This window comes from Crinia signifera, chromosome 2, assembly GCF_055691185.1.
Source record: "Crinia signifera chromosome 2, ASM5569118v1, whole genome shotgun sequence".
Taxonomy (NCBI): domain Eukaryota; kingdom Metazoa; phylum Chordata; class Amphibia; order Anura; family Myobatrachidae; genus Crinia; species Crinia signifera.
The window spans coordinates 55840585-55864312 of record NC_139218.1 but is presented as its reverse complement, the minus strand read 5'-3'; the positions used below and the strand labels follow the sequence as shown (position 1 = coordinate 55864312).

Here is a 23728-nt window from a genome sequence, read left to right as displayed (position 1 = left end):
AATACACTTGTTGGTAATTCATTCAATCTCCAAGTGCCGCTGTTTCTCCGAAGGCACCGGGGCAGATGCCCATGGATGGGTAAGTGCCTCTCCGAACGGTGACTAGATTTCTATCTATATATATCTCATTGGTTGCCATCCGTTGTAAATGAGACCTACTGTCTACACAGTGGAGTTTTAAGACGTTCTATTTATTTGTACAGGGTAGAACTTCGTCAGCTGTATGAACATTGTCTGCTGACTGACATTGAGTTCTGTGACCAGCACAATGTTGACCAGCTCGTGTGGAAAAATGTCTTCTATCAAGTTATTGAAAAGTTCCGTCACATCTTAAAGGAGACATCATCTGAAAATGAGTTTTACTGTGGCAAGCTGCTGCAGGTGTTAGATGAGGTGAGCTGATGAGAGCATGTGTTTGGTGCGTGTGCTGCATTCAATTTACTTGACTTTAGAATGGTTTCTATGACTATAGTTACATAACAACTGTGGGTCTGTGTCAAGCAGTATGCATGATGGCTTCATACAAATTACATACATTCATTTTAAAACCATTTGTTGAAGAATCCGTTATTTAAATATGATGGCCAATCTGTCAGTCTGTGTACCCAGAAAAGAGGTATATTCAGGACAGTAACCCTAGAATTTATGGTTCCTAGCTGTTTTGCAGCCCTCCTTTTATAGTCTGATTCCAATTTACATTGCAGCCTATGTATGTAGTGTTCATTCTACCACTCGCCATATTTGAAAACCCATGCAGTTCCTCTTCCCTGCCTGGGGTGTCGCTGTCTGCTGTAGTGCTTCTAGCACCGTGTGATCTGTATATCAGCACTGATATGCAAACCAGACCTGTGTTATAAACACCACAGCAGACAGCCACACCCCTGGCAGGGAAGAGGAACTGCATGGGTTTTCAAATATGGCGGGTGGTAGAATGAACATTACTATGCTTGGTAGACCTTCTTCACATGCACTCCTCTTCTAGCGGTCACCTGTCTGTCACTATATGTACAAATTCCTTTCCCGGTGTGTAGCCGTGCAAACCAATGTGCAAGATTAGAGATGCCCATTTAGGACTTGAATTTTTAGATGCCACCACCATCTCTCACACCATCATCAAACCTGGCATCAGCGTTGTTGCAGGTGCACTTTTGGGGTAAGGCCTACTATGTGAATGATAAAAACCATATACCTGCTACACCCCTAATAACTTGCCCAAAATCTCTGTGCATCAGTTTACTCCCTTACCACCAAGGTAACCCAGCACTTTTATAGACATTCCTGATGCGTCTCACTCATAACTGGAGTAAGCCTTTGTGCTTTTATTCTGTATGTGTTTCTGCGGACTCACATGCAGTTATAAAAAACAAACATTCACCTCCATGAACATCTTGTGTGACTCTGAACCAGACTTTTGTTTTCACCTGAAAATGCCCATAACTCATGTCTCGCCTCTGGACTCAGTGGTTCCTATTTTCTTGTTTGTGCCCTAATTAAAACCAGGCTTAAAATGCTTCAAACTGGCTCATCTGAATGAGCCCTGTCAGAGCTATAAGAACCCCTGTACCATCAGGCTACCATGGAAGAAGCTTGTGGATTTCATTTTAGCATTTTTTTAACATCTCTCTTTAGCATTGGTTAAAAACAGGAATAAAGTACCTGCTTGATGAGGCCCTGAACATAAAGGAATACATTTTTCTAATAGCCTTTTCACATCACAGCTAATTACTGGGTACAAGCCGGTTCGTCCCGTTAATTAGTGTGATGTGAAAGGGGTTACCGGTTACAGCTAACCGGTAGCAACATGGCAAACCGAACCGAGTTCTTACCGGTTCGTTGCCATGCAATGTGAACGTGTTAATCGGGTCGAGCGACCGTTTCCCGTTCACACTATGAAGGAGGCAGCACTTGAAACAGCGCCAGCTCCTCCCCCGCCCCCTGATGACGCTCCGCTGCGCCCCCTCATGACGTCAGCGAACTGGCAATATTGGCGGTTCCCTGCTACAATCTGAACAAACCACAAATGCAGGGTCGCACCGGGACTGAACCGTTTAAAAGTCCCGGTGCGACCTTGCATTTGCAGTCTGAAAGCCGTATAAGATGGGACTTCTATTAAAGCTGGGATCTTGCCCGTAGCAAAATAAATGTACCCCTTTTATGTTTAGTAAGATGTGAATGACTCAAAATGACCCTCTCACACCCACCATATCTATGCTCTTGGACATTTTTTGGTATGATTTTGGAGTTGCGCAGGATAATGACCGCTATTTTCTGTAAACTGGTGGATTGGACTGGCCAACTCTGAATGCATGTAGGCATCCTCGTTTTGACTTGAGCATACAATGAAGTCGCAGGTGAAGCAAAACGCATGCGCCTTGCTGTCAGGCCCAGTGTTTTTATTGTTAACCTTCCTTTAGGAGAAATAGTCCTACTCTATACTGTATAGGAGTTGATGCATCAGGCAGTGGAGAAGCTGCCTATAGCAATATATCAGATTGCGGAAGCATTTATTAAGTACATTCTATCGAATGATAGGTAGATGCTAATTGGTTGAGGTGTGGATTGAAAGGAAGACATACGAGGATGCTTTTTTTTATTTTTTAACCTCCATCACCGGCAGCCTAACCCTAATAGTCTCCTCTGGCAGCCTAACCCTAGCACTTACCCAAGTTCCTAAACTAATCCAAATGCAAGCCTAAAAATCTTGAAAAACCATATATTAACCGCATGCCGACATTCTAAAACGGTTGACTGCTTATAGTGATTTGGTGCTATAGGCATCGCCAATGCTTTACTTCTCACCTCTTTTCTTGATATCAGCCTTTTTATATTTTATATATTGCTTTTTATGTTTTCATTTACAATGCAAAATATTCCTCTTTAGGGTTCTGCATTTTTTGATAACTTGCTTCAGAAACTCCAGGCAACATATCAGTTCAAACTGGAAGAGTACATGGATGGAATGGCGATCCGCAGTAAGCCTCTGCGTAAGACTGTACGTCATGGTTTTAATTGTTTGTTTTGTTTTTATACTTTCTGTATGGTATCTTGTGTTATTACCGCATGCTGCACACATTCACCCGATGCTGTTTGTTGTGCCTAGGTGAAGTTTGCTTTGATCAGTGCGCAGCGCTGTATGATTTGCCAGGGTGACATTGCACGTTATAGAGAGCAGGCCGCAGATACGTGTAACTATGGTAAAGCACGCAGGTAATCATTTCATCCATATTGATTTTACATTAACAAAATTAAAAAAAAAATGTGTTTACTATTGTCTTTTTATTCTTTATATAGTTGGTATCTTAAAGCGCAACACATCGCTCCCAAGAACGGCCGACCTTATAATCAGCTGGCACTCCTTGCTATATACACGGTAATTATGGCCTAGAAGCAGAGTTCTGCACTTTTCTTGTAGGTATGGAGGACTGAAGAGAGTGTTAAGTTCATGCTCTGCATCTATGTGCTGATACAAAATGGTCCATGACCAGTTGCGGTTTTGAACTATGGGATGCAGGACTGCAGCTCCCCAGGTAAAATCCACCTCTGTGTAAAGCCAGATGCGGTCTGTGAGACTGCACTGGCTTTGCTGTGACTGGCTGACCTCCTATTGGAAGTCTGACCTGCCAGTCACCCAAGGCAGTCCCATTGGGAGGTGTTCCATCGAGGATGCTTCTATGGGCTGCTTTAGGGGCAGCCCATAAAAACTGCTTCTGCACATGCGCAGTATTGAGGACAATACTGCACATGCGCCTGAACCGAGACTGAATATGCTACTATGGACTGCTGCCGAAGGGTGGGGGGTGTCGGCTTCGCGTCAGCCCTCCTCCTCCACAGAGGTAAGAGCTTCCACTATACATGACTCTTGCCCGTCTCTTGCCCAGGTGATGGTAAATGCAGACAGCCCAAGCCCTGTGCCTTAACCTTACACTGCTAATGGTTCTTTAAATCATAAAAACATTCAAGACTGTCTCAACACAAAGCACTTGATTATCTTGCAGTTCACCGTTGCAAATATTCGTACGGCTGTCTATAAAGGTTAGATGTTTTGTGGAGAACGAATTGCGTGTCTTTCCAAATACATGTATTCTGGATTGTATACGAATTCTTGAGCATCAAGGACTCCATTTTTAAAAGTTTTTTTTTTTTTTATTTAAAAGTGGTGATCATATTTAATATAGTGACTCTTGCAAATATAGTTTGTAAATCGGTAATTGTTTTGCATGGTTTTGTTGTTCAGGGCAATAGGGCAGGAGTAGGGAGAGTTTCTGATTAAAACAAAAGTATTTGTGTAAATGAATATTTCCAGCTCTCTCCCCAAGCGGAGTATTTCTAAGTGTTCTTATCGGACGACACACTTGATGCATTGCTACGTTTTGCACACTGGTTTCTTGTATAAGACATTAGGCACCTTCTATGGAAAGGTGCATTTCTATGCTTTGTGATATTGATGCTCTACAGCAGTAGTTCCCAACCCCGGTCCTCAAGTACCCCCAACAGCTCACGTTTTCCAGGTCACCCATCAGGTGCACAGGTGTACTCATTATTCCCTGATACATTTGAAAAGATCCACAGGTGGAGCTAATTCTTTCACTTCTGATACTGTGTGGAGACCTATAAAACGTGAGCTATTGGGGTTACTTGACGGCCAAGGTTGGGAACCACTGTTTTAACGTGACTATAAAGAGCTGATTCACTACACAGAATATTGGGTCAATTAGCCTTTCTAAAGCTGGCCGTACAACTAAAGATATAGGGGATATTCAATCTCCAGCTGCCATTCCCGACGGAGGAAATGGCGGTGGGGCCCTATTCAGTGCTGTCTTACCCGACAGCATTGAACAGGCATCTCGGCAGAACGTGCCCGACTTCACAAACAGTCAAGCAGGTTCTACCGAGCACGGCTGCGAATTGACGAGCTCCCAGCCGCAGCTGGCCGATTTCTGGCCCCTTCTCGCGGCCACGTCCCCTTCTGTACGCTCGGCTTGCGGGACATTGAATCCCGCCTGCAAAATCCCAGTCGAGCCGGTCGAGAACGGGACAGGGTTGGGCCAGCCCTACAGTCATGACCCTACATTGAATACCCCCGTTATTGTGTAATCTGGCTGGTTGGAACAAAAATCTGGTCATTTATGAGCGCAAATGGCAGTTGACCATTTGCTTCGAATGCTGGAAAAATGACAAAAAATAATTCAGATTTTACCAGATTTTGGTTCCAACCACCCAGATAGGACAATAAATCTTTAGCTGTATGGTCAGCTTTAGAGGTTAATTGACCCAATATTCGGTGTATGGCCAGCTTAACTGTTATTACAGGAGACCTGGCAAAATGCCCCCTAGCCGAAGTGTCTTGCATGTCAGGAAAGCCATGTTTTACAGTCCTGTACATGGGTATAGCTCTTACTATTTTATTTTGTTATAGTTAGTAAAGCTTATTTGACTTCTATATTTGGAGCAAAGTATAACAGCAAGCTTTGTATGTCTGGCTCTGCTGCAGAGGAGGAAACTGGATGCGGTTTATTATTACATGCGTAGTCTGGCCGCCAGCAACCCTATCCTGACTGCCAAGGAGAGTCTCATGAGTTTGTTTGAAGAAACCAAGCGTAAGGTAAGGTTCTCCATGTTCACTGTAATGTAAGGTACTGTGAAGATAGAAGATGCATTAAGTAAGTGAACAGCGTGTAATGTTCACTTTATGCATGTTCTAAGAAGCCACTGAATGATGTTGCAATTAGCAATACTTATTAATAATTTAGTAATTTCAGCTTTTTTTCTTTTCAGTTTAATAATGTTTTGGGGTGAAAACGATTACTTTTAGTGTGTAGTGTTCATTCTAGCACCCGCCATCTTTGAAAACCCATGCAGTTTCTGTTCCCTGCCTGGGGGGGTGTCGCTGTCTGCTGTGGTGTTTCTAGCACAGGTCTGGTTTGCATATCAGTTCTGATATACAGACCACACTGTGCTAGAAGCACTACAGCAGACAGCAACACCCCAGGCAGGGAAGAGGAACTGCATGGGTTTTCAAAGATGGCGGGTGCTAGAATGAACACTAAGTGTGTGCTGCTAGATGATTTTCAAGCTGTGTGTGTGTGTGTATAATTTTATCTCTAATTTTCCTTCAAGTAACTATTTTTCTAGCCGGTTTCTAGTGTTGAGGCAGGTGTTGTGATAAGCCACCATCGCACCAATGGGCTATAGCTGTTTCCTATCTGGCCAGATGCGGGTCTGCGCAATGACATGCCTTGCCTGTACAATCAGAGTTTGAGCACATTACGTACTCCGCTTCCTTGTGGAGGGAATTGTGGGACAACAGAATATTTAATTTGGTGTAGATCTCTTTTCTCTGACCCTGCTCTCCCCTGCCCTCTATTTCTCAGGCTGAGCAACTAGAACTGAAGAAGCAAAAGGATATGGGATTGAACCATCAAGTCCCAGGTAGCACTTTCCGTAACACTGCTGAAGATACAAGAGTGGAAAAATGGATCCACCCAACAAGAGGAGGCTGCCCAAGTAGGGACACTCATGGGAACGATGGCCTGGATCGCCTTAGCCCAAGTGATGTGAGTCTTTTGTGGCACAGATGTTAATTACCGATAAATGCATGTATTCTATAGAGACTTATACGTGGTTATGAGGCCTATTTACTAAGCCTTGTATGGTACCATCTACTTAGCTCCAAACAGTCATCTTGTAAACAGCGCATGTGACATGGCAGTTAGAAGCTGAATGACTTGTACTATATTTCCATCAAAAGAATCATATATCCCATTTTTGAAGTAAAGGTCGAGTATCCGTTATCTGAAATGCTCGGGACCACAAGCATTTTGGATAAGGTATTATTCCAGATTTTGGAATATATTTAATAGAATAAAATATTTTTTTTATACATACTCACCTGGTCTCCTGGAGTCCATTGGGTTCATCTTCAGAGGCAAGGATGCATTCCGCAGGTGACTAGACATCATGGGTGCACCCTCGCTATGCATACTTGGGACCGGGGATGCCTCTGAAGATGAACCAGATGGATGCTGGGGGAGCAGGGGTGGGTATGAAAAATTGGTGCTGGGATGGGGGGACCCAGAAATAGTTTTCAAAGTACTTTTTTTTTTCTTTTCTTTTTTTTATAGTAAATGCAATTTCAGTTTTCAGCTTGAGCCCTAGGTGGTGCTGTTTCTCTTTACAAGAACAGTGACCAGGTTGCTATAGAATCTTTAAAACACTCCAGTCTGTCATGTTCTCCTAAGATTAAGGAATTACTGTTCCACATGATATGTTTCAATTGGTCTGCTTGTTATGTTTCACTCACAGCCAATTAGTGTAATGTTTTTGTGTTTTTTTTGTCACCTTTTTTTCTCCCCACATTTCGAATCGTTATGTAATGCACTTTCTTATTCCTAGTTACAGTCCTTTTGTCAGTATGTTAGAATCTGTTTCTCTCTTTTTTTTTCACATCCACACATTTTCCTTTTCTCTTTCATCCAGCAGGGGCCACTGGAGTACAATACACTGGGTATAGAGGTGTGGCTAGTGGGAGCTGGGCACTTCTAATTAAAGAATGTGAGCTTCCTCCCGCCTCTACTACCCACAATCCCCCAGTTAGAAAAATGTGCCCTAGGGAGCTGGTCATGCTGGACTTTGCTCCAGCTTACCTTAGGATTTCTTTAATTTCTTTAATTTCTTTTTTCTTTTCTTTGACTTTTATTTAACTTTCTTTTAATATCCCTTCCCCACTCACTCAAGAGTAGGGGTCCGGGTTTTTAGTGTCCACAAAACTCTTCATTATGTCAGTCAGGACTTCCATTAAAAGTACCTGCCCTGACTTCAGGGTTCCTGCAGCCCCTCACCAAGGGGGCTGTCATACCCACTATGTGACACCTGGTTGGGAGCACACTGGATGTCTCCCGGGTTCCTGCAGACCCTCACCAAAGGGGCTGTCATACCCACTCTAAAGTGAAGACTCCTGGGTTCCTGCAGACCCTCACCAAAGGGGCTGTCATACCCACTCTAAAGTGAAGACTCCTGGGTACCTGCAGACCCTCACCAAAGGGGCTGTCATACCCGCTATACAGAGGACTCCCGGGTACCTGCAGACCCTCACCAAAAGGGGCTGTCATACCCGCCATACAGAAGAAAACTTCTAACTGTGAGTACAGTGTATTCTCCTTCTCCCTCCCTCCCGTCCGTGTCCTGGGTCTCTCCCCCCTATCGCACCCGCCATGATACTGCAGAGGGGGGCCGGCTACTTATGCAGGCAGCGCGTCCGCTGCGGGGTGCTCTGTATAGCATTACAGGCACAGGCGGTGGGTGGCCAGGCTGGATGCCATATGAATATCAATGCTGATGAAGACTGTAGTTCAGATCCCTGGGATTACGGTTCTTACACATACAGCCCTAAGCCTTCCGTCCGGCAGGTTTTGAATTGGCCGTAAGAAACAACTTCTGACCACAGGAGTTCGACTTATGGGGAAACAACACATGCCAGTGGTAGTGTTTTTCTCTTACTTAGATCTAGAACAGTTTGCACCTACTATAGAACAGTAGCCCTATTGGCCTAGTGGTTAAGACCACAGCATGCCTTTTGCAGCTCCTTGTGGTTGGATTCCGGTCAGGAACATTACTACTTGTAGTCCCTTAGTGCTCATTCTCTAAAGGAGCCCTCAAACTGTGAACTTGACTGGGCTCTCAGGTTCTTATATACCACTTAACCGCGGGATGCACAAGACCTCTCTATACTTGCCAAGCACATCAACTAATCGGCTTCGTTTCAGGGGAGGCCATGATAGTTTTAAAAACGCTATCTGGAGTCCAGTCTCTTAGAGATATGGCATGAGGGGGTTCCGTCCAGTCGGGGAGCTCGGCAGGCAGTGTCTGCTTGCTGTCTTTCCATCTTCACTAGGATACCTCAGGCATACTTTTTAGCTCCGTCAGGGTTTGACATTCTTCCTTTATGTCACCAAAAACAACTATTCACTGCTGGTCTCAGGTGGTGGTACCAGTGCCGGTTCACCACAGAGCAATTGGTTTTATGACTTTTCCATGGGCCCCAGACTGGACCTTATTCTAAACGTAAAGTTCCTCAATTATTAGGTCTTGTACCACCGGGTCCTCTTGAAGTCCATTCACTCAGTGATGTCCTCTCTGTAAACAGAGAGTATCTATTACAAGCATTCATAATTGGAAGCTCTAGAGTGTTGTTTATACAAAGTAGAGGGGACAAGGTAAGGTTACAAGTCCCCACAACACGCTATACTAAATAAGTGAATTGCGCCCGATTGTTCGCTTGTTCGCTATAAGTATCGATTACTCAATGCCGAGGTTTCGAGTTCAGATGCCACCTAAGGCAGCATGGTTTTTCTTTTCATAATACTTAGTGGTCCTGGATATCAGGGACGCCTATCATTATGCTTCCAGTAAGGAACCTCACAGATTACTACAGGTTATAATCCTTCAAGTTCCTTTCTAATAATCGGTTCTGACATTTGACTTGTTTCAAATCCAGGATGCTTTTCAAGAGTACTATTGGTGTTACTGCGCTCTTAAATTGCAAGGGGATCACCAGGGTTCCTTTCTCGTTCACAGCATAGTTAATGTGTAACGTTAAGACTACTACTCTTTGAATAGTCTTCTCTTCTGCCGACACACCCAGTTTTTTGTTGGGAAAGGAGGATATTCCTTCTTCAGGAAGTGGTGGTCTGGGAGATTCGGTACCTGCTTCTACAGGTTCTGAGGCTAACAAGGATGTTAATGCTTTTATGTATCCATAGGTGATTAGCGGTCAGGGCCACGGAGTGAAGGGGACTGAGCCAATATTCAGCGGCCTGGGCTCAATTTTTCCATGGTGTGAATGCCTTTTGGGGAACATTGTAGTAGCATTCAGGCAAAACAACTGGGCTCTGTTCACTCCAGACCATGTCCACGGAATCATCTATCCCGGCGGTCAGTCTCCATTACAGGGGAATGGCACGATAGAATGGGATTATCTGGGCCACAGATTCAGGGCTGTGGTGCACCAGTCCTTCTACTTTAGGATGAGTAGTCTATTTCCTAAAGTCTACTTCCAACATGTGTTGAAATTCATGCTATCTTCAATAGCATGGGCTAGATGATCACCAGGTCAGGTCCTACAGTGCGTCCGTGGTCATGTATATAAAATAGAGGACTCGTCCAACAGGAAGTCAGTTCATTACGGAGTGTGTCTTCTGCCCCATGGGGTAAATCTCCTGGTGTCATGGCACATTCATCATCGGATGAGGCAGGTGTTCAGACTGGGGGATCCGGCAGCAGTTGGGGAAGCTCATGCGTTTCCCTGACTAACTAGGATAAAATATCTCTTTCCTTCCCTTCCACTCCTTAGTTTGTTTCTCAAGTGGAGAAAAGGAGAATCAGTTTGATAATTCTAGTGACTCCACTTTTGCTGTGGAGTAGCTGGTTCTCAAGCCTGCACTAGCGTTGGCAGAAGGTCCATGTCCTCTGTCTCTAGGTTCAGACCCTCTTTATAGGGGTCCATAATTTGCAGCAGTTTCTGTTATAACCGCTGCCCTATTTAGGAGATGACTTCCGGATTCTACTAGATAGTACTAGATACACAATTTCGACTGACCAGTACCATCGGATTTGGAATTCCTATGGGACGTGGGATTGGGATAAAAGATTTTTCCTTGCTAGGTTTCCTTACCTTGCCTTTTGCTGTAGCAGGCAGGTTTCGATGTGGGTCTTACTCTGGAAGCATTTCCTGTAAGGATTTCACTTGTCTGCATTTGATCCAGCAAGGACTGGCCCTGTTGCCAAGACTGCAGTCTTTTCTATTGGAAGTCAATCTAGTTCATCCTCCTTTCATTCCTTCTTCTGTTCCAGGGAATCTTAAACTGGTTTTCTCACTTACAATCAACAGGGGGTTGACTTGAAATACTTCTCTTGGAGGGTGATGATACTTCTAGCCATGGCCTCAGCTTTGCGTGTTTTAGAACTGGGAGCTCTGTCCTGTACAGTTCTGTATGTAATGATCTTGACCTTCAAGCCGAACTACATATGCAGGCACCCTTTCTCTCTAAAGAAGTCTTGACATTTCATGACAATCAGCCAGTTCTGATTCCTTCGTTGTTGAATACTCCTGGTAGTACTTCTACACTGAAGGCTGTCCATGCATTCAGGTTTCTGTGCATACACCGTCATCTTTATATTAGACGGTTTGCCTCCTTGTGATTCAGAATATCATGGTTGGCCATCTTCCAGACAGACTTTGGCAGGGTGGCTTTAGCCTGCCTACAGCAGGTTTATATCAATGCTTATATACAATGCCTCTTTCCGGGTCTGTCTATTGCTCTTGATCTGTAAAATCATCATAGGCAGCAATACGTGCTTCCTTTTTGCGGCTTTGCCATATGGCAATTTTGGTCCTAATTTTACATGTTTGTACAGTTATAAAAGGTTCAACTATTTGGATCCTTTGGCTGTTTAATTTGGCAGTTTTATGTTGCAGGCTGCTCAGAGCTGTCCCTCCCAAGGGGATATCTTTGGAACCTCCCCAGTGTATTGTACTCCAGTGGCCCCTGCTGGATGAAAGAGAAAATAGGATTTTGGTACTTACCGGTAAATCCATTTCTCTGAATCCGCAGGGGCCACTGGACGCCCTCCCTGCTCTTCGTCACCTGTCGGTATTTTTGCCATTGACATGTACGAATTTCTAGTTCCTCTCACTTCCCATCTCCTCGGTCTACATTTTCCTAACTGGGGGATTGTGGGTAGTAGAGGCGGGAGGAAGCTCACATTCTTTAATTAGAAGTGCCCAGCTCCCACTAGCCACACCTCTATACCCAGTGTATTGTACTCCAGTGGCCCCTGCGGATTCAGAGAAATGGATTTACCGGTAAGTACCAAAATCCTATTTTTTATATATTTCCCTACCAAACAGAATGTACACAGATAAACGTACAATAGGTTATTTTTATTTTTTGTCAAATCTAACTAAACTGTAGGTTTTCTGAATTTAAATGTGGAAACCCACAAAACAATAGGACGTGCACACTTCACGCTATCTGTCAGGCGTTTGTATGTTATCCTTGTGTATTAGAAAAAAAAAAAAAAATTTATTAACAGTTTTTATTAAATAGCGCACACATATTCCGCAGCGCTTTACAGAGAATATTTGAACATTCACATCAGTCCGTGCCCCAGTGGAGCTTATTATCTATATTTCCTGTCACACGTACACACACGCACATTCATTCTAGGGTTACCTTTTTTGTTAGGTGCCAATTAACCTACAAGTATATTTTTGGAATGTGGGTGGAAACCGGAGTACCCGGATGAAACCCACACAAGCAGGGGAAGAATATACAAACTCCACACAGTTAGGGCCATGGTGGGAATCGAACCCATGATCTCAGTGCTGTGAGGCAGTAAATGCTAACCATTTTATACCATCAATACTACACTAGTGTATATCAAACACCACACACCAGACCTGTGACTCGGCAAGCTTAACCTGTCATTTTTCAAACCGTTTTTATAAAATTGTAAGATGCTGATTGGTTAGTACTTTATCTCTCACCAAGGTTTGAGACATCGGTACTTATATGTTAGTTGGGCGCCCACTAAGCTATTTGCTTAGTTTTACGCATCCCCTCGTGGGGCTCGCCACGCTACGGGCTTGGTGGCTCGCTGCACTCGCCACACTATATGATATCAACTCCACGCGACATGGATAGTGGGGGTATGAGCGTACTAACTATAGTGGGCGCCCAACTAACATAAGTACCGATACATCTCCCACCATTGTTTTTATTTTGCAAAACCGTGCTGTGGTTGGCTGCCAGGCAATCAGAAACCCTTTGCGTGTGTGCTGGTTTTCTTTCAGAGGAACTACAGAGTGGAGGAAGTAAGTTGCCATGTCTCATTGTGGTTGGTTAAATACGAAAACCACTTTCCCAGCATCTGAGAATGTGCGACGTGACTTCCACCATGCGCGGTGTTTAGCATGACTCACCAGAGTATACCCACTTCCTCCTTAGCCACCATGCCATGTCTGTCCCCTTACACACTGACCTTCATATGATCTGTATTTGGCCGCAAACCTAACTATTGCACAGATGTCAACCTGATAATGCGAAAAATGATCAAGGTTGGAAACATTTTAGTCACGTCCTTGTAATTGCACAAGATAAAATCAGTCTTTTTCAGTTCTGCATATGTGGTATTAGTATAGAATAACTTTGCCGGTAATAAACTAGCTTTCTACCTAAATAAATAAATAAATGCAGCACACGTAACAGGAACTGGAGTTACATAGATTATAATAGGCAGGGAAATGCAGAGATTAAGCCCAGTACTTATTTAAGTTGATGATTTGCCGCTTGTGCGACACTAGCTTTCTTTGAGGAAGTTCTAAGCATTATATTTTCCCTTTTTGTGCGGTATTCAATGCTTTCTGTGAGCTGTGACAGCGTGGTTGTTGTAGCGAGGGTGAAACGGCGTGTGCGGCCGCGCGAGACTCGCAGCTAAATACAGCAGGCTCCCTACATTAGCCGCAAGCCTCGCTGTTTGGGAGAATCCTCACCATCCTCTGACAGCGAGGATTCCCCAGAACGTTGAATACGGTGAGCGTCCGACGCGTGGGTTAAACAGCGGAGATCGCTTATTTTCAGCATTTAAACCCCTCGCCGGCCACATTGAATACATCTCTTTGTGTAATTTTTACATAACAGTGATAACTGCCCCCCCCAAAATAGGCGTTTATAATTTTAATTTCCAGAGCTTTTACATATATGGGTAGTTTATTTTAGTTTTTGTATTTGCACAGTGTTTTCGGACACCCCCACCTCAGGAAGCACTGGGGATACATAGCATCTCAGTCTTCAGGCTGCTGACCTCTAGAAACAGGACCAGGTGACAGCCTTTTGTCTATTTAGGAGTGCCGTTAAACCTCATGGTGTTGATGGGAATTTACACCCGGTTGGCAGAAAAATACTAGATATCGGTTTCATTCTTTGTGTACTCTGGTACTTCTGCAATTGTTGATTTTGTGGAGACATTACTACTCTCAAATCTCCTTTGAGAGGCCATTGTGATAAATTGCTGCAAGGTCCTAACCCCTAGTGTTCTATTGGCTTCTATTCAGTTGAAGTCTGTGGACTACCCACTGAGAAATGCCATCTCATTGAAGTATTCATCTGGATTTTATTATGTAAATTCAAAATCCAAGTGATTACACGGAAGAGTATAATCCTAGTAGAATATACTCCTCCAGTCCTGATTGATAGTCTTGGTGTCCATAGTGCTGCCTGACCAAAGCTGTACATGGGGATACAAACTTTTGGGGAAGAAGAGGGTGGAATTAAAAATGTGCATATCCGTAGCCTCTGGCGGATTTAAAGTTGGGAGCAAAGGGAAATCCAGGCGCAACTTTACACTGTGGCAAAACCTTGATGCGCTGCAGGCAGCTTTTACATTTGGGAGTGGCGTGTCCCACCTAAAATCTAAATTGTAATATAAAAATCTGTCCAACAGGTTCACGCAAATGCAGCCAGTATATACTCTGCTTGCTTTAGACCAAAGCCATCTAACACGGGTTTCCCTAGTGCTTGTCCTGTGTGATGAATTTGGTATTCTCCATCTGTTCGTTGTGTTCAACTTTCTGTTCTGCTCCTTTTGCCGACGTTGGTCCTCAAAGCTGCCTCCGCCCTGTAAATCTTGTTATGGCTGAATTGATCGTTTTACCTGGCAGAACCCTACTCCCAACATATTGTGCATTGAGGGATCTCCTCTAGATGTTGTGTAGTCTTTCATAATAGTTCCATGTTGTGTAACAAATAACCTCCTGTATAAAGTGTTAATGAGATGACATCTGATATTAGAGGCTTCATAGGTTTTACCCCACCTCCCCAAAGACTCACAGATGGAGAAGCTGGCCAGTTGTTCAACAAGTTTGCAGGAGCACTCAGTCTTGTGTGACATAACAATATTCTGTCATCCTTATCCCATGGGCCTCTTTGCTTGACGAGCCATAAACGGCGAAAGCATAGTGTATTGCCAATCTTCTTGTGGGTGGTGCCTAGTGACCAGATGTGACCGCATTGTGGCCAAGTCTATAAAGGGCTAAGGTTATGATGGAGACCAGGGAAGGAGAGTAATAGTCTTAAATGCCTACACTGACAGATGAAATAAGCCAAATACATTGCTCTAATATAGGCATAATTAATCAAAAATGACGTTTGCAGCCCAATATTAAATACGTTTAAAGTTTGTAGTTCTTGTCACTAACTTGACTTAAAAGAAAGTGAAACAGATTTCCAAATCGGACAATCTGCATAATGATCAACTTTCATGCCCTTGTCCTTTTCATATCATTATTTTATTACCTTTGGGACGCGGTCTCCATGAACATTCAATGTTAGCTGAGTATGTCGTCCTAACGTCGACTACTGTCCTGTATGTCGATAGTGAATATGTCAACATGGTCTTTATGGAGTCATTGTGAATGTTGACGTTCGGTGTAGTCATAGGGCTAGGGTTCTAACAGAAAAATGTCATGTTGACATGCCGGCATAAAATACACCACACCCTGTTATATGGGAGTGAGCAACATTCTAAACACAGACTGCTCAAATGACGACATGGTGGTTGTTTGGACTGGAGGTGTCACTAAGTTTTGAGTTATCTGTCTAAAGTTAAAAATAAACTATGTACTTGCCTACAAAAGCTGCTTCAAAATGTATCTAGCGCAAGGTGTTTGGTGTGTTGACGGTGGGTTCCTAACAATTTGGGGGTTTAAGAAAGGTGCTGGAAATAGATTTGTTCAGTGGGAGAGTTCCTGATTGGCTGACGTACTTAGGGTGTATGTGCCTTGTAAGATCCGGTCCATTTTATGTACAGGAATGCACAAAGTGGGATTTAACCCGGACCTTTGTTTTTCACTCTCTGGGCACATATGAATATTGTTGTGTTTTTGTTTATGTGCTCTTTACCCTGCAGTTTGTTGCGGAGTGTCTTCATGCGTAGCGGGAGCCTTTGTGTACCCTTTGTCAGGGGGTCCTATGCTTTGTTGTTCATCCCCCCCTCCTGGATGTCCATTCTGTGTCTGTGTCTCTGCTGGATGCATCCTGGATTCCCAGGGATCCTCACATCTCGGCTGCCTCTCTTCCTCTCGCTCTTCGTGCAGGAGGCTTAGAGCAGACTCAGGCTTGAGAAAGAGCAGATACAGAAATTTACGTCCAAAACTCAAGTATTGAAATTTCGTCTTAAGACACCATTTCTTCCTGGGGCCGCTGTGCACAATCCTTCCCTTATTTGGTGCCTTCTGCGTGTAGCATTGTGCAGGTGTCAGGCTGCAGGCGCGGCGGGGGGTTGCGTTCAGCTTCTAGGGCACCCCGAGTGTTTGTCGTGGCACTGATGAATTAGTCCGTTTTTTTTATAGCATTACAGTTCAGTCTTTCAGATGTATCATTTCTGTTTTCCTGACTTACTTGCACAAGGCCTTTTATCTTTTACCCCAGGCACTACTTGATCTATTTGCATTCCTGAAATTGATGAGCCATGGTATATTGAACATTACAAGTCATTTTATTAAATGAAGTAACCTTTCTACGCTTATCAAGTGACTAGTATATGCCCTTTACTAGTTCAATATTTAAAGCACCAAATAACACACAAGGATTAGGTTTTTGTGAGCCCCGTGTGGCTACTTATGTTTACCTTTTATTTCTTTATCGTCCACTAGGGGGCACAGGAGTTCACGCTGGGTATGAGAGGTGAGGTAGCAGAGCGTGCACCAAAGGGTTACAAAAATGTACCCAGCATGCTCCCTGCCTCCCTTCTCCCTCATAACCCGCCCCCTGACCCTGGGTCACCAGTTTTTTCTTTGGTGCCAAGGAGAGAGCAGCACCATTATCGCGACTGTTAGAACAGCCATGGGTTAGAGCTGCTGCGGCGGGTGCTCTTTTAGTGAATCACCGGCAGCGCAGCTCCATCACTCCGTCCCCGGGCAGGTAAGCGGCGGTTCCCTGCTTGCAGGGAGCCGCGTCTAGCAGCCCCCCCCCCCCCGTTTGTATGGGAGTCAGCGGGGGGGGCAGGCAGTGGGGGTCTGGACTGCTCCACCTTTCCACTAGATCACCAGGGACAATTAGTCAGGCTATGTCCCGGGGGTTGATGCCTGAGGGGGAGGTTAGACAGCCTGGGAACCTACAGCCATACACATTGGAAATGTTGTATATTGGGCCTGGTTAGTACTTGAGTGGGAGACCACATAGGAACACCAGGTGCTGTAGGTTAGTCCCTCCCCCACCCCTGGGGAAGTGCTGAGGCTTGCTCTCTGATTGCCCCAGGTGTCCCAGCTCCTCGTTAAGGTCCTAATCAGCAGCCATTCTGGCACTTGCTGGGTTTAGAGACAGAGGCTGCTGGGATTCTCCCCCACACCCTGCTCCTGGAAGCCTGGTGTGTGTGTAGTATTTCTCCTCTCCTGCTGCGGGCTGGATTGTTGAGCTCTGCTGATGTCTTCTTTCCAATATCATTGGAAGCTTGAAGACAGCCTGGGATCTACAGCTAATGCTGTATATTGGGCCTGGTTCGTACTTGAGTGGGTGACCACATAGGAACACCAGGTGATGTAGGATTGCCCCAGGTGTCCAAGCTCCTCATTAAGGTCCTAATCAGCAGCCATTCTGGCACTTGCTGGGTTTAGAGACGGAGGCTGCTGGGATTCTCCCCCACACCCTGCTCCTGGAGCCTGGTGTGTGTGTGGTATTTCTCCTCTCCTGCTGCTGGCTGGATTGTTGAGCTTTGCTGATGTCTTCTTTCCAATATCATTGGAAGCTTGAAGACAGCCTGGGATCTACAGCTAATGCTATATATTGGGCCTGGTTAGTACTTGAGTGGGTGACCACATAGGAACACCAGGTTCTGTAGGAGTACGGAGGGTGTAATGGTTAGCATTACTGCCTCACAGCACTGAGGTCCTGGGTTCGATTCCCACCATGGTCCTAACTGTGCGGAGTTTGTATATTCTCCCCGTACTTGAGTGGGTTTCCTCCGGGTACTCCGGTTTCCTCCCACAATCCAAAAAATAATAATAATAATTTTTGCCCCAGGTGTCCCAGCTCCTCATTAAGGTCCTAATCAGCAGCCATTCTGGCACTTGCTAGGTTTAGAGATGGAGGCTGCTGGGATTCTCCCCCACACCCTGCTTCTGGAGCCTGGTGTTTGTGGTATTTATCCTCTACTGCCGCTGGTACTCTGATGCTGTCTTCCTTCCAATATCATTGGAAGAGATGAAAGTTTGAAACACTGTCACCATTCATAGTATTGGCTTTGCATATACGGTGTCTCCTTTTCAGCTTGCTGAATTGTTGAGTTTATCTGCCCATACCAAATGGCTTTGCTAAAGCTTTGTGGGTAAGGCTGCAAGTGTGTTGCTTGGGTGTCAGTGTTGTAACTGCTGGTGTTTTTTGTCTTTTATCGTGGACAGTATGCCTAAGGCGAAACCTGGCAAGGAGACCCCATCTCCGATGCAGCATACCTGTAGGGTATGTGTGGACATACTCTCTCAGCAGGAGGAGGATATCTGTTCCAGGTGTTTGGCCCTTGAAGCAGATCTTCTGCTGCCTTCACAGCAGGAACCGGCCTGGGCTTCGACCTTGACTCAGGTATTGACATATTGACCGCTTGTCAACTCCTTACCTCCTGCGCCCCTGCCCCCTGTGCCCATGCCCCCTGTGGCAGTGGCCAGCACCAGTGTTGGGGCAGCTCCTGCTTATGTAGAGCCCCCTTGGTGGCAATCCTTTGCACAATCTGTGCAGGGGTTGACGGCTACTCGGGCGGGCAGGGATTCCAGGAGGCAGGGTAGGCAGCAGAGTCCCGATGCGGGTTCTCCGCGTTCCGATTCGGATTCCAGCTCAGTGGCGGAATCCGCAGGGGCCGATGACACTTTGTCCTCAGTGGAGGTAGAGTCTCTGATGCAGGAGGTTAAGGCAGTCCTCCAGAGGGAGGATGAGGCTCCTGCCCCTAAAAGTAAAGACCTGATTTTTAAGCGTCTTAAGAAGGTATCGGCCCATCTCCCGCCTTCGGCCCTCATGGAGGATTTATTGGAGACTGCGTGGTCTCAACCGTTTAGAAGGTTCCAGCTTTCCAAGCGACTTACTACTTTTTAACCTGTTCCTCCCACAGAGAGGGCTAAGTGGGAAAATCCTCCCCTGGCGGATGATCATGTTGCGCGATTAGCTCGTGCTTCAGTACTGCCCATTTCGGATTCTTCATCTTTGAAGGACCCTTCTGAGAATTTCCTCAGGACTGCTTTTCACAGGCAGGGGCCATTAGGTGTACCACGCTTGCCGCGTCATGGGTGGCCAAGGCAGTGTCTGAGTGGGCGGGCAAGGTGGAGAGAGGTTTGTCCGACGGCACTAGTCCTTCCTCTAGATTTTCCTCATCCACTAAGGGAGCCAAGCCCTGAACCAAGCAGCCCTGGGCTACCAGACGTCCAGTGGCTAAACAGGTCAGGGAGGTGGTCTCCAGGGGCTATGCCCTGACATTCCGGTTCCCCCCTCCTCAGTGTTATTTTTGCACGGGTCTTCCAAAGGACCCAGCGAAACGACAAGTGCTACAGCTTTCCATCTGCTCTCTTTTGGACTCGAACGTCATTGTTCCAGTTCCTCAGGAGCAGAGGGGTCAGGGGTTCTTCTCCACCCTATTCTTGATTCACAAACTGGATGGTTCTCACCGCCCTATCCTGAATCTGAAGTCGCTCACTATTTTTCTGCGAGTGCCGAAGTTTCGCATGGAGTCCCTGCGTTCGATCATTCTCTCACTGGAGCCAGGGGACTTCATGGCCTCGCTAGATATACTTCACATCCCCATCCGACAGGAACATCAGCACATTGAGGTTCGCCCTTCGGGTCGAACACTTCCAGTTCAGGGCGCTACCTTTTGGTCTATCTACGGCTCCCAGGGTGTTCACCAAGGTGATGGCGGTCAGGGCTGCACACCTGCATCGGCTGGGGGTTCGGATGATTCCATACCTGGACGGCCCACTGATTTTGGAAAGTCCCCAGACCTACTACGGAGTCATTTGCAGGTCGTGATTACACTTCTGTTATCTCACGGTTGGAGGATAACCTGGAAGAAATTGTTTCTTACTCCTTCCCAAAGGACACTTCACTTGGGAGCTCGGCTGGGCACTCGGTTGTAGAGAGTATATCTTCCAGAGGATAAGATCCACTCCCTTCAGAGGAAGATTCATTCCCTTATAGGTCACAGAAGGGTCTCAGTACACAAGTGTATGGTGGTGTCTTCGACATGGTAGAGTATACACAGTTTCACTCGCGCCCACTTCGGCTTTACACTCTCAGCCAGTGGACAGGAGATCATACTCGTCTAAGGAGTCAATTGATCACACTGCCCCCGAAGGTTCGCCTGTCTCTCACATGGTGGTTAAAGACAGACAACTTGTCTGAGGGCCGCCCGTTTTGGATTCCAACCTGAGTCTTGCTTACCACGGATGCCAGCCTACGGGGCTGTGGAGCGGTTTGCAATTCTCAATCTTTTCAGGGTCGCTGGACGGCTCAGGAGTGTCGCCTTCCGATCAATCTCCTGGAATTGAGAGCAATCCTTCTGGCTCTTCAGAGGTTGGGGTCCCTCATCCGAGGGTGCCCTGTAAAGATCCGGTCCGACAGCACCACGCCTGTGGCCTTTATCAACAGGCAGGGCGGGACATGCAGCAAAGGAGCGATAAAAGAAGTCTCCTAGATATTCAGGTGGGCGGAGAAGCAGATTTCTGCAATCTCTGCAGTCTTCATCCCAGGGGTTCTCAATTTTGAGGCAGACTTTTTAAGTCGGCAAGATAGTGTACGCATTCCCCCTGTTTCAACTCCTACTTCGCCTTCTGTGGAAGTTCAGGAAGGAGGGAGGAATGATGATCCTAGTGGCCCCAGATTGGCCCCGTCGAGGTTGGTACGCGGATCTATGGAACCTGTTGGTAGCCTCTTCTCTGAGTCTATCTCTGCGTCCAGACCTGATTTCACAGGGGCCATTCCGACACCCGGACTTTAGTGGCCTGGCTTTGACGGGCTGGCTGTTAAGGTGTCCCTCTTTAGAGGTTTTCCGGGCACTTCAATCGTCTCCTTTCGAGTCTCTGGAGGAGGTGGATCTGAAATCCTGGAAGGTGGCTTCTTGTTGGCTATTTCCTCAGCACGAAGGGGGTCTGACATGAGTGCATTATCATGGAAACCGTCTTTTCTGGTATTTCACCCGGACAGGGCGGTTCTTTGTACCAAACTGGATTTTCATCCAAAGGTGGTGTCTGAGTTTCACCTTAACCAGGAAATAGTGGTGCCTTCTTTTCCAGGTTCTTCTGAAGCTGAAGCTTCTCTTGATGTAGTCCGTGCGTTGCAGATTTATCTTCGCAGGACTAAGTCAACTTGTAAGTCGGGTTCACTGTTTGTGCTTTATGGGGCCAATAAGAGGGGCTAGCCCGCTTCCAAACAGTCCTTGGCGAGATGGCTCAGATCAGTGGTTCGCCAAGCGTATCTTTCCGCACTGATTACTCCCCCGGAGGGGATTACTGCACATTCTACCAGGTCTGTGGGTACATCCTGGGCCGCTAATCGAGGCGCCTCGGCTGAACAGCTCTGTAAGGCGGCTACTTGGTCCTCTTCCCAGACCTTTATCAAGTTTTATGCATTTGATACCTTTGCAGCGGCTAATGCACATTTTGGTAGACATGTGATTCCGCAGTCCAGGAGCATCCCCCACCCGTGAGGGGACAGCTTTAGGACGTCCCAGCGTGAACTCCTGTGCCCCCTAGTGGACGATAAAGAAAATAGGATTTATGGTCTTACCTTGATAAATCCCTTTCTTTGAGTCCATAGGGGGCACAGGACGCCCTCCCAGACGCACCTGGTAGCGGGGCTTCCTATGTAGGAAAGTTCCATGGCTTTAGGGCCTGTATGCTATGTGGGTGTGCGTTTGCTCTTCCTTCTTCTCTGGCTCTGCTCCTACCTTGGGCTTGCTAACGAAACTGGTGACCCAGGGTCAGGGGGCGGGTTATGAGGGAGAAGGGAGGCAGGGAGCATGCTGGGTACATTTTTGTAACCCTTTGGTGCACGCTCTGCTACCTCACCTCTCATACCCAGCGTGAACTCCTGTGCCCCCTATGGACTCAAAGAAAGGGATTTATCAAGGTAAGACCATAAATCCTATTTTTGCATACCTGATGAGTATACTCCTTTTGGTTTAAATCAATACTGAACTGGCGCGTTTCCTCCTCCCTGACCAATTAGATTACAACGTTGAACATTTATAGTTCTCAAATAGTAGGCATTGGTGTATAATGTGTGTCTTGTGCCAGGAACTTGCAGTTAGTTGTTGGTAGTAGTGCTGGCATTTCCTGGCAAACGCAGAACCATTTCACCGTTCTTTTACTGGTTTATAAAACAAACTGCTGTGAGAAATGGCGGTCATGGACATGGGTTTCACGTTCAACCTCTTCAAATATAGATTTGTGACCAATACGTTGACTTTTTGAAGATTTGATTTAAAAAAGTCTAATTTAAAAATGATCATAAAACACTTATCCAGTAACAAAAATGTACAATGCAAAATAATTCCCTTCAGTTTTAGTGTAAAAAAGTGTTTTGTTCATTGTGTAATTGTGTTTTTTTATTTATTATTATTGTCATTATTATAAGCACTCCTTACACTGCATTTTTATTTCACTCTTGAAACTATTATATTTTTTAAAATATGGATGACACTTTATTTTTACATAAAATAGAAGTGGAACGTAAATAGCTACATTATGTCTGTCAGTGCGTTTTTGTTTCCTACATGTATACCTCTTAGTGTGCTGTTGATTCCAGAGTAGCCTGAACACTACGACCTCAGTCATTATAAATAGAAATACTATGCAGCATCGCTCACTTGTCTAACATACGCTGACACCTCACTGACGTGACATTCCTCAAACTGCCAGCAGAGGGTGCAGTTTCTAAGTCATCCTAGCCTCTGCTCCTTAGAATGGCATGTGCCCATCCCAGCATGTGTGTGAGATTTAGGGCATGTCATTCATTTCCCATCTCCAGCCGTTCGCCCACACATCCCCAGGCCAGGTTATTTCAGCACCCGGGACTCCACTCCTTTCCCAGAATGTCGAAGGTTTTATTGTTTCTCATTTTTTTTTTCCTCCTTCTTTCCCATGCAGCTGAACAAACGCTTCCTGCTCAGCTTCCTCCATGCCCAAGGGAAGCTCTTCACCAGGATTGGGTAAGTGTGCTGGATCTGTCTCTTATTTTCCAACGTTATGCATCTCTCTGGAATGTGAGCTGCTTTGCAGCCAAGCTGTGTTTTATGACTGAGGGTGCAGTGGGTGAAGCGCCCTCACTACTCCCTTGACATGTTCTCAGCAGGATGTGGGGCTGTGCAGTGCTGTAGGCCTAAGCATTACCATAATCATTAGAGAAGTGATCTCTGAGAGATAATTCATACCACATGGATCTTACAGTTTCCCATCTTTAAGACCATGGCAGGCGATTCTTCATGTGTTACTGGCATTTTCTTCACTTTGACACAGTACAATTGCAACCAGTTTTTATTGACCGTATGGAGAAGCCAAATTAATAAAAGTATGGTGTCTACAGTTCATTACCAAACAAACTTTTTAAGAAAAAGAAAACTTTGGTACTCTTTACTTAGAAGGGCGCCCACGATTTTGATCATGGGCATCGTTAGTAAAAAATCTCGGGCATCTCGGGCA

At 45.6% G+C, this 23728-nt stretch overlaps 1 protein-coding gene across 3 annotated transcripts in view; it reads left to right on the top strand.

The window, feature by feature from the left end:
• Positions 1-23728, top strand: part of SMG6 (SMG6 nonsense mediated mRNA decay factor) — a 244565-nt gene that overhangs the window by 13926 nt on the left and 206911 nt on the right. For all 3 annotated transcript variants that reach the window (XM_083172152.1, XM_083172151.1, XM_083172150.1), the window contains exons 3-9: positions 204-393; positions 2882-2992; positions 3101-3207; positions 3292-3370; positions 5492-5602; positions 6372-6554; positions 23177-23238. In XM_083172152.1, the coding sequence (XP_083028278.1) occupies positions 204-393; positions 2882-2992; positions 3101-3207; positions 3292-3370; positions 5492-5602; positions 6372-6554; positions 23177-23238 (843 nt within the window). The remainder of the gene's footprint in view (positions 1-203; positions 394-2881; positions 2993-3100; positions 3208-3291; positions 3371-5491; positions 5603-6371; positions 6555-23176; positions 23239-23728) is intronic.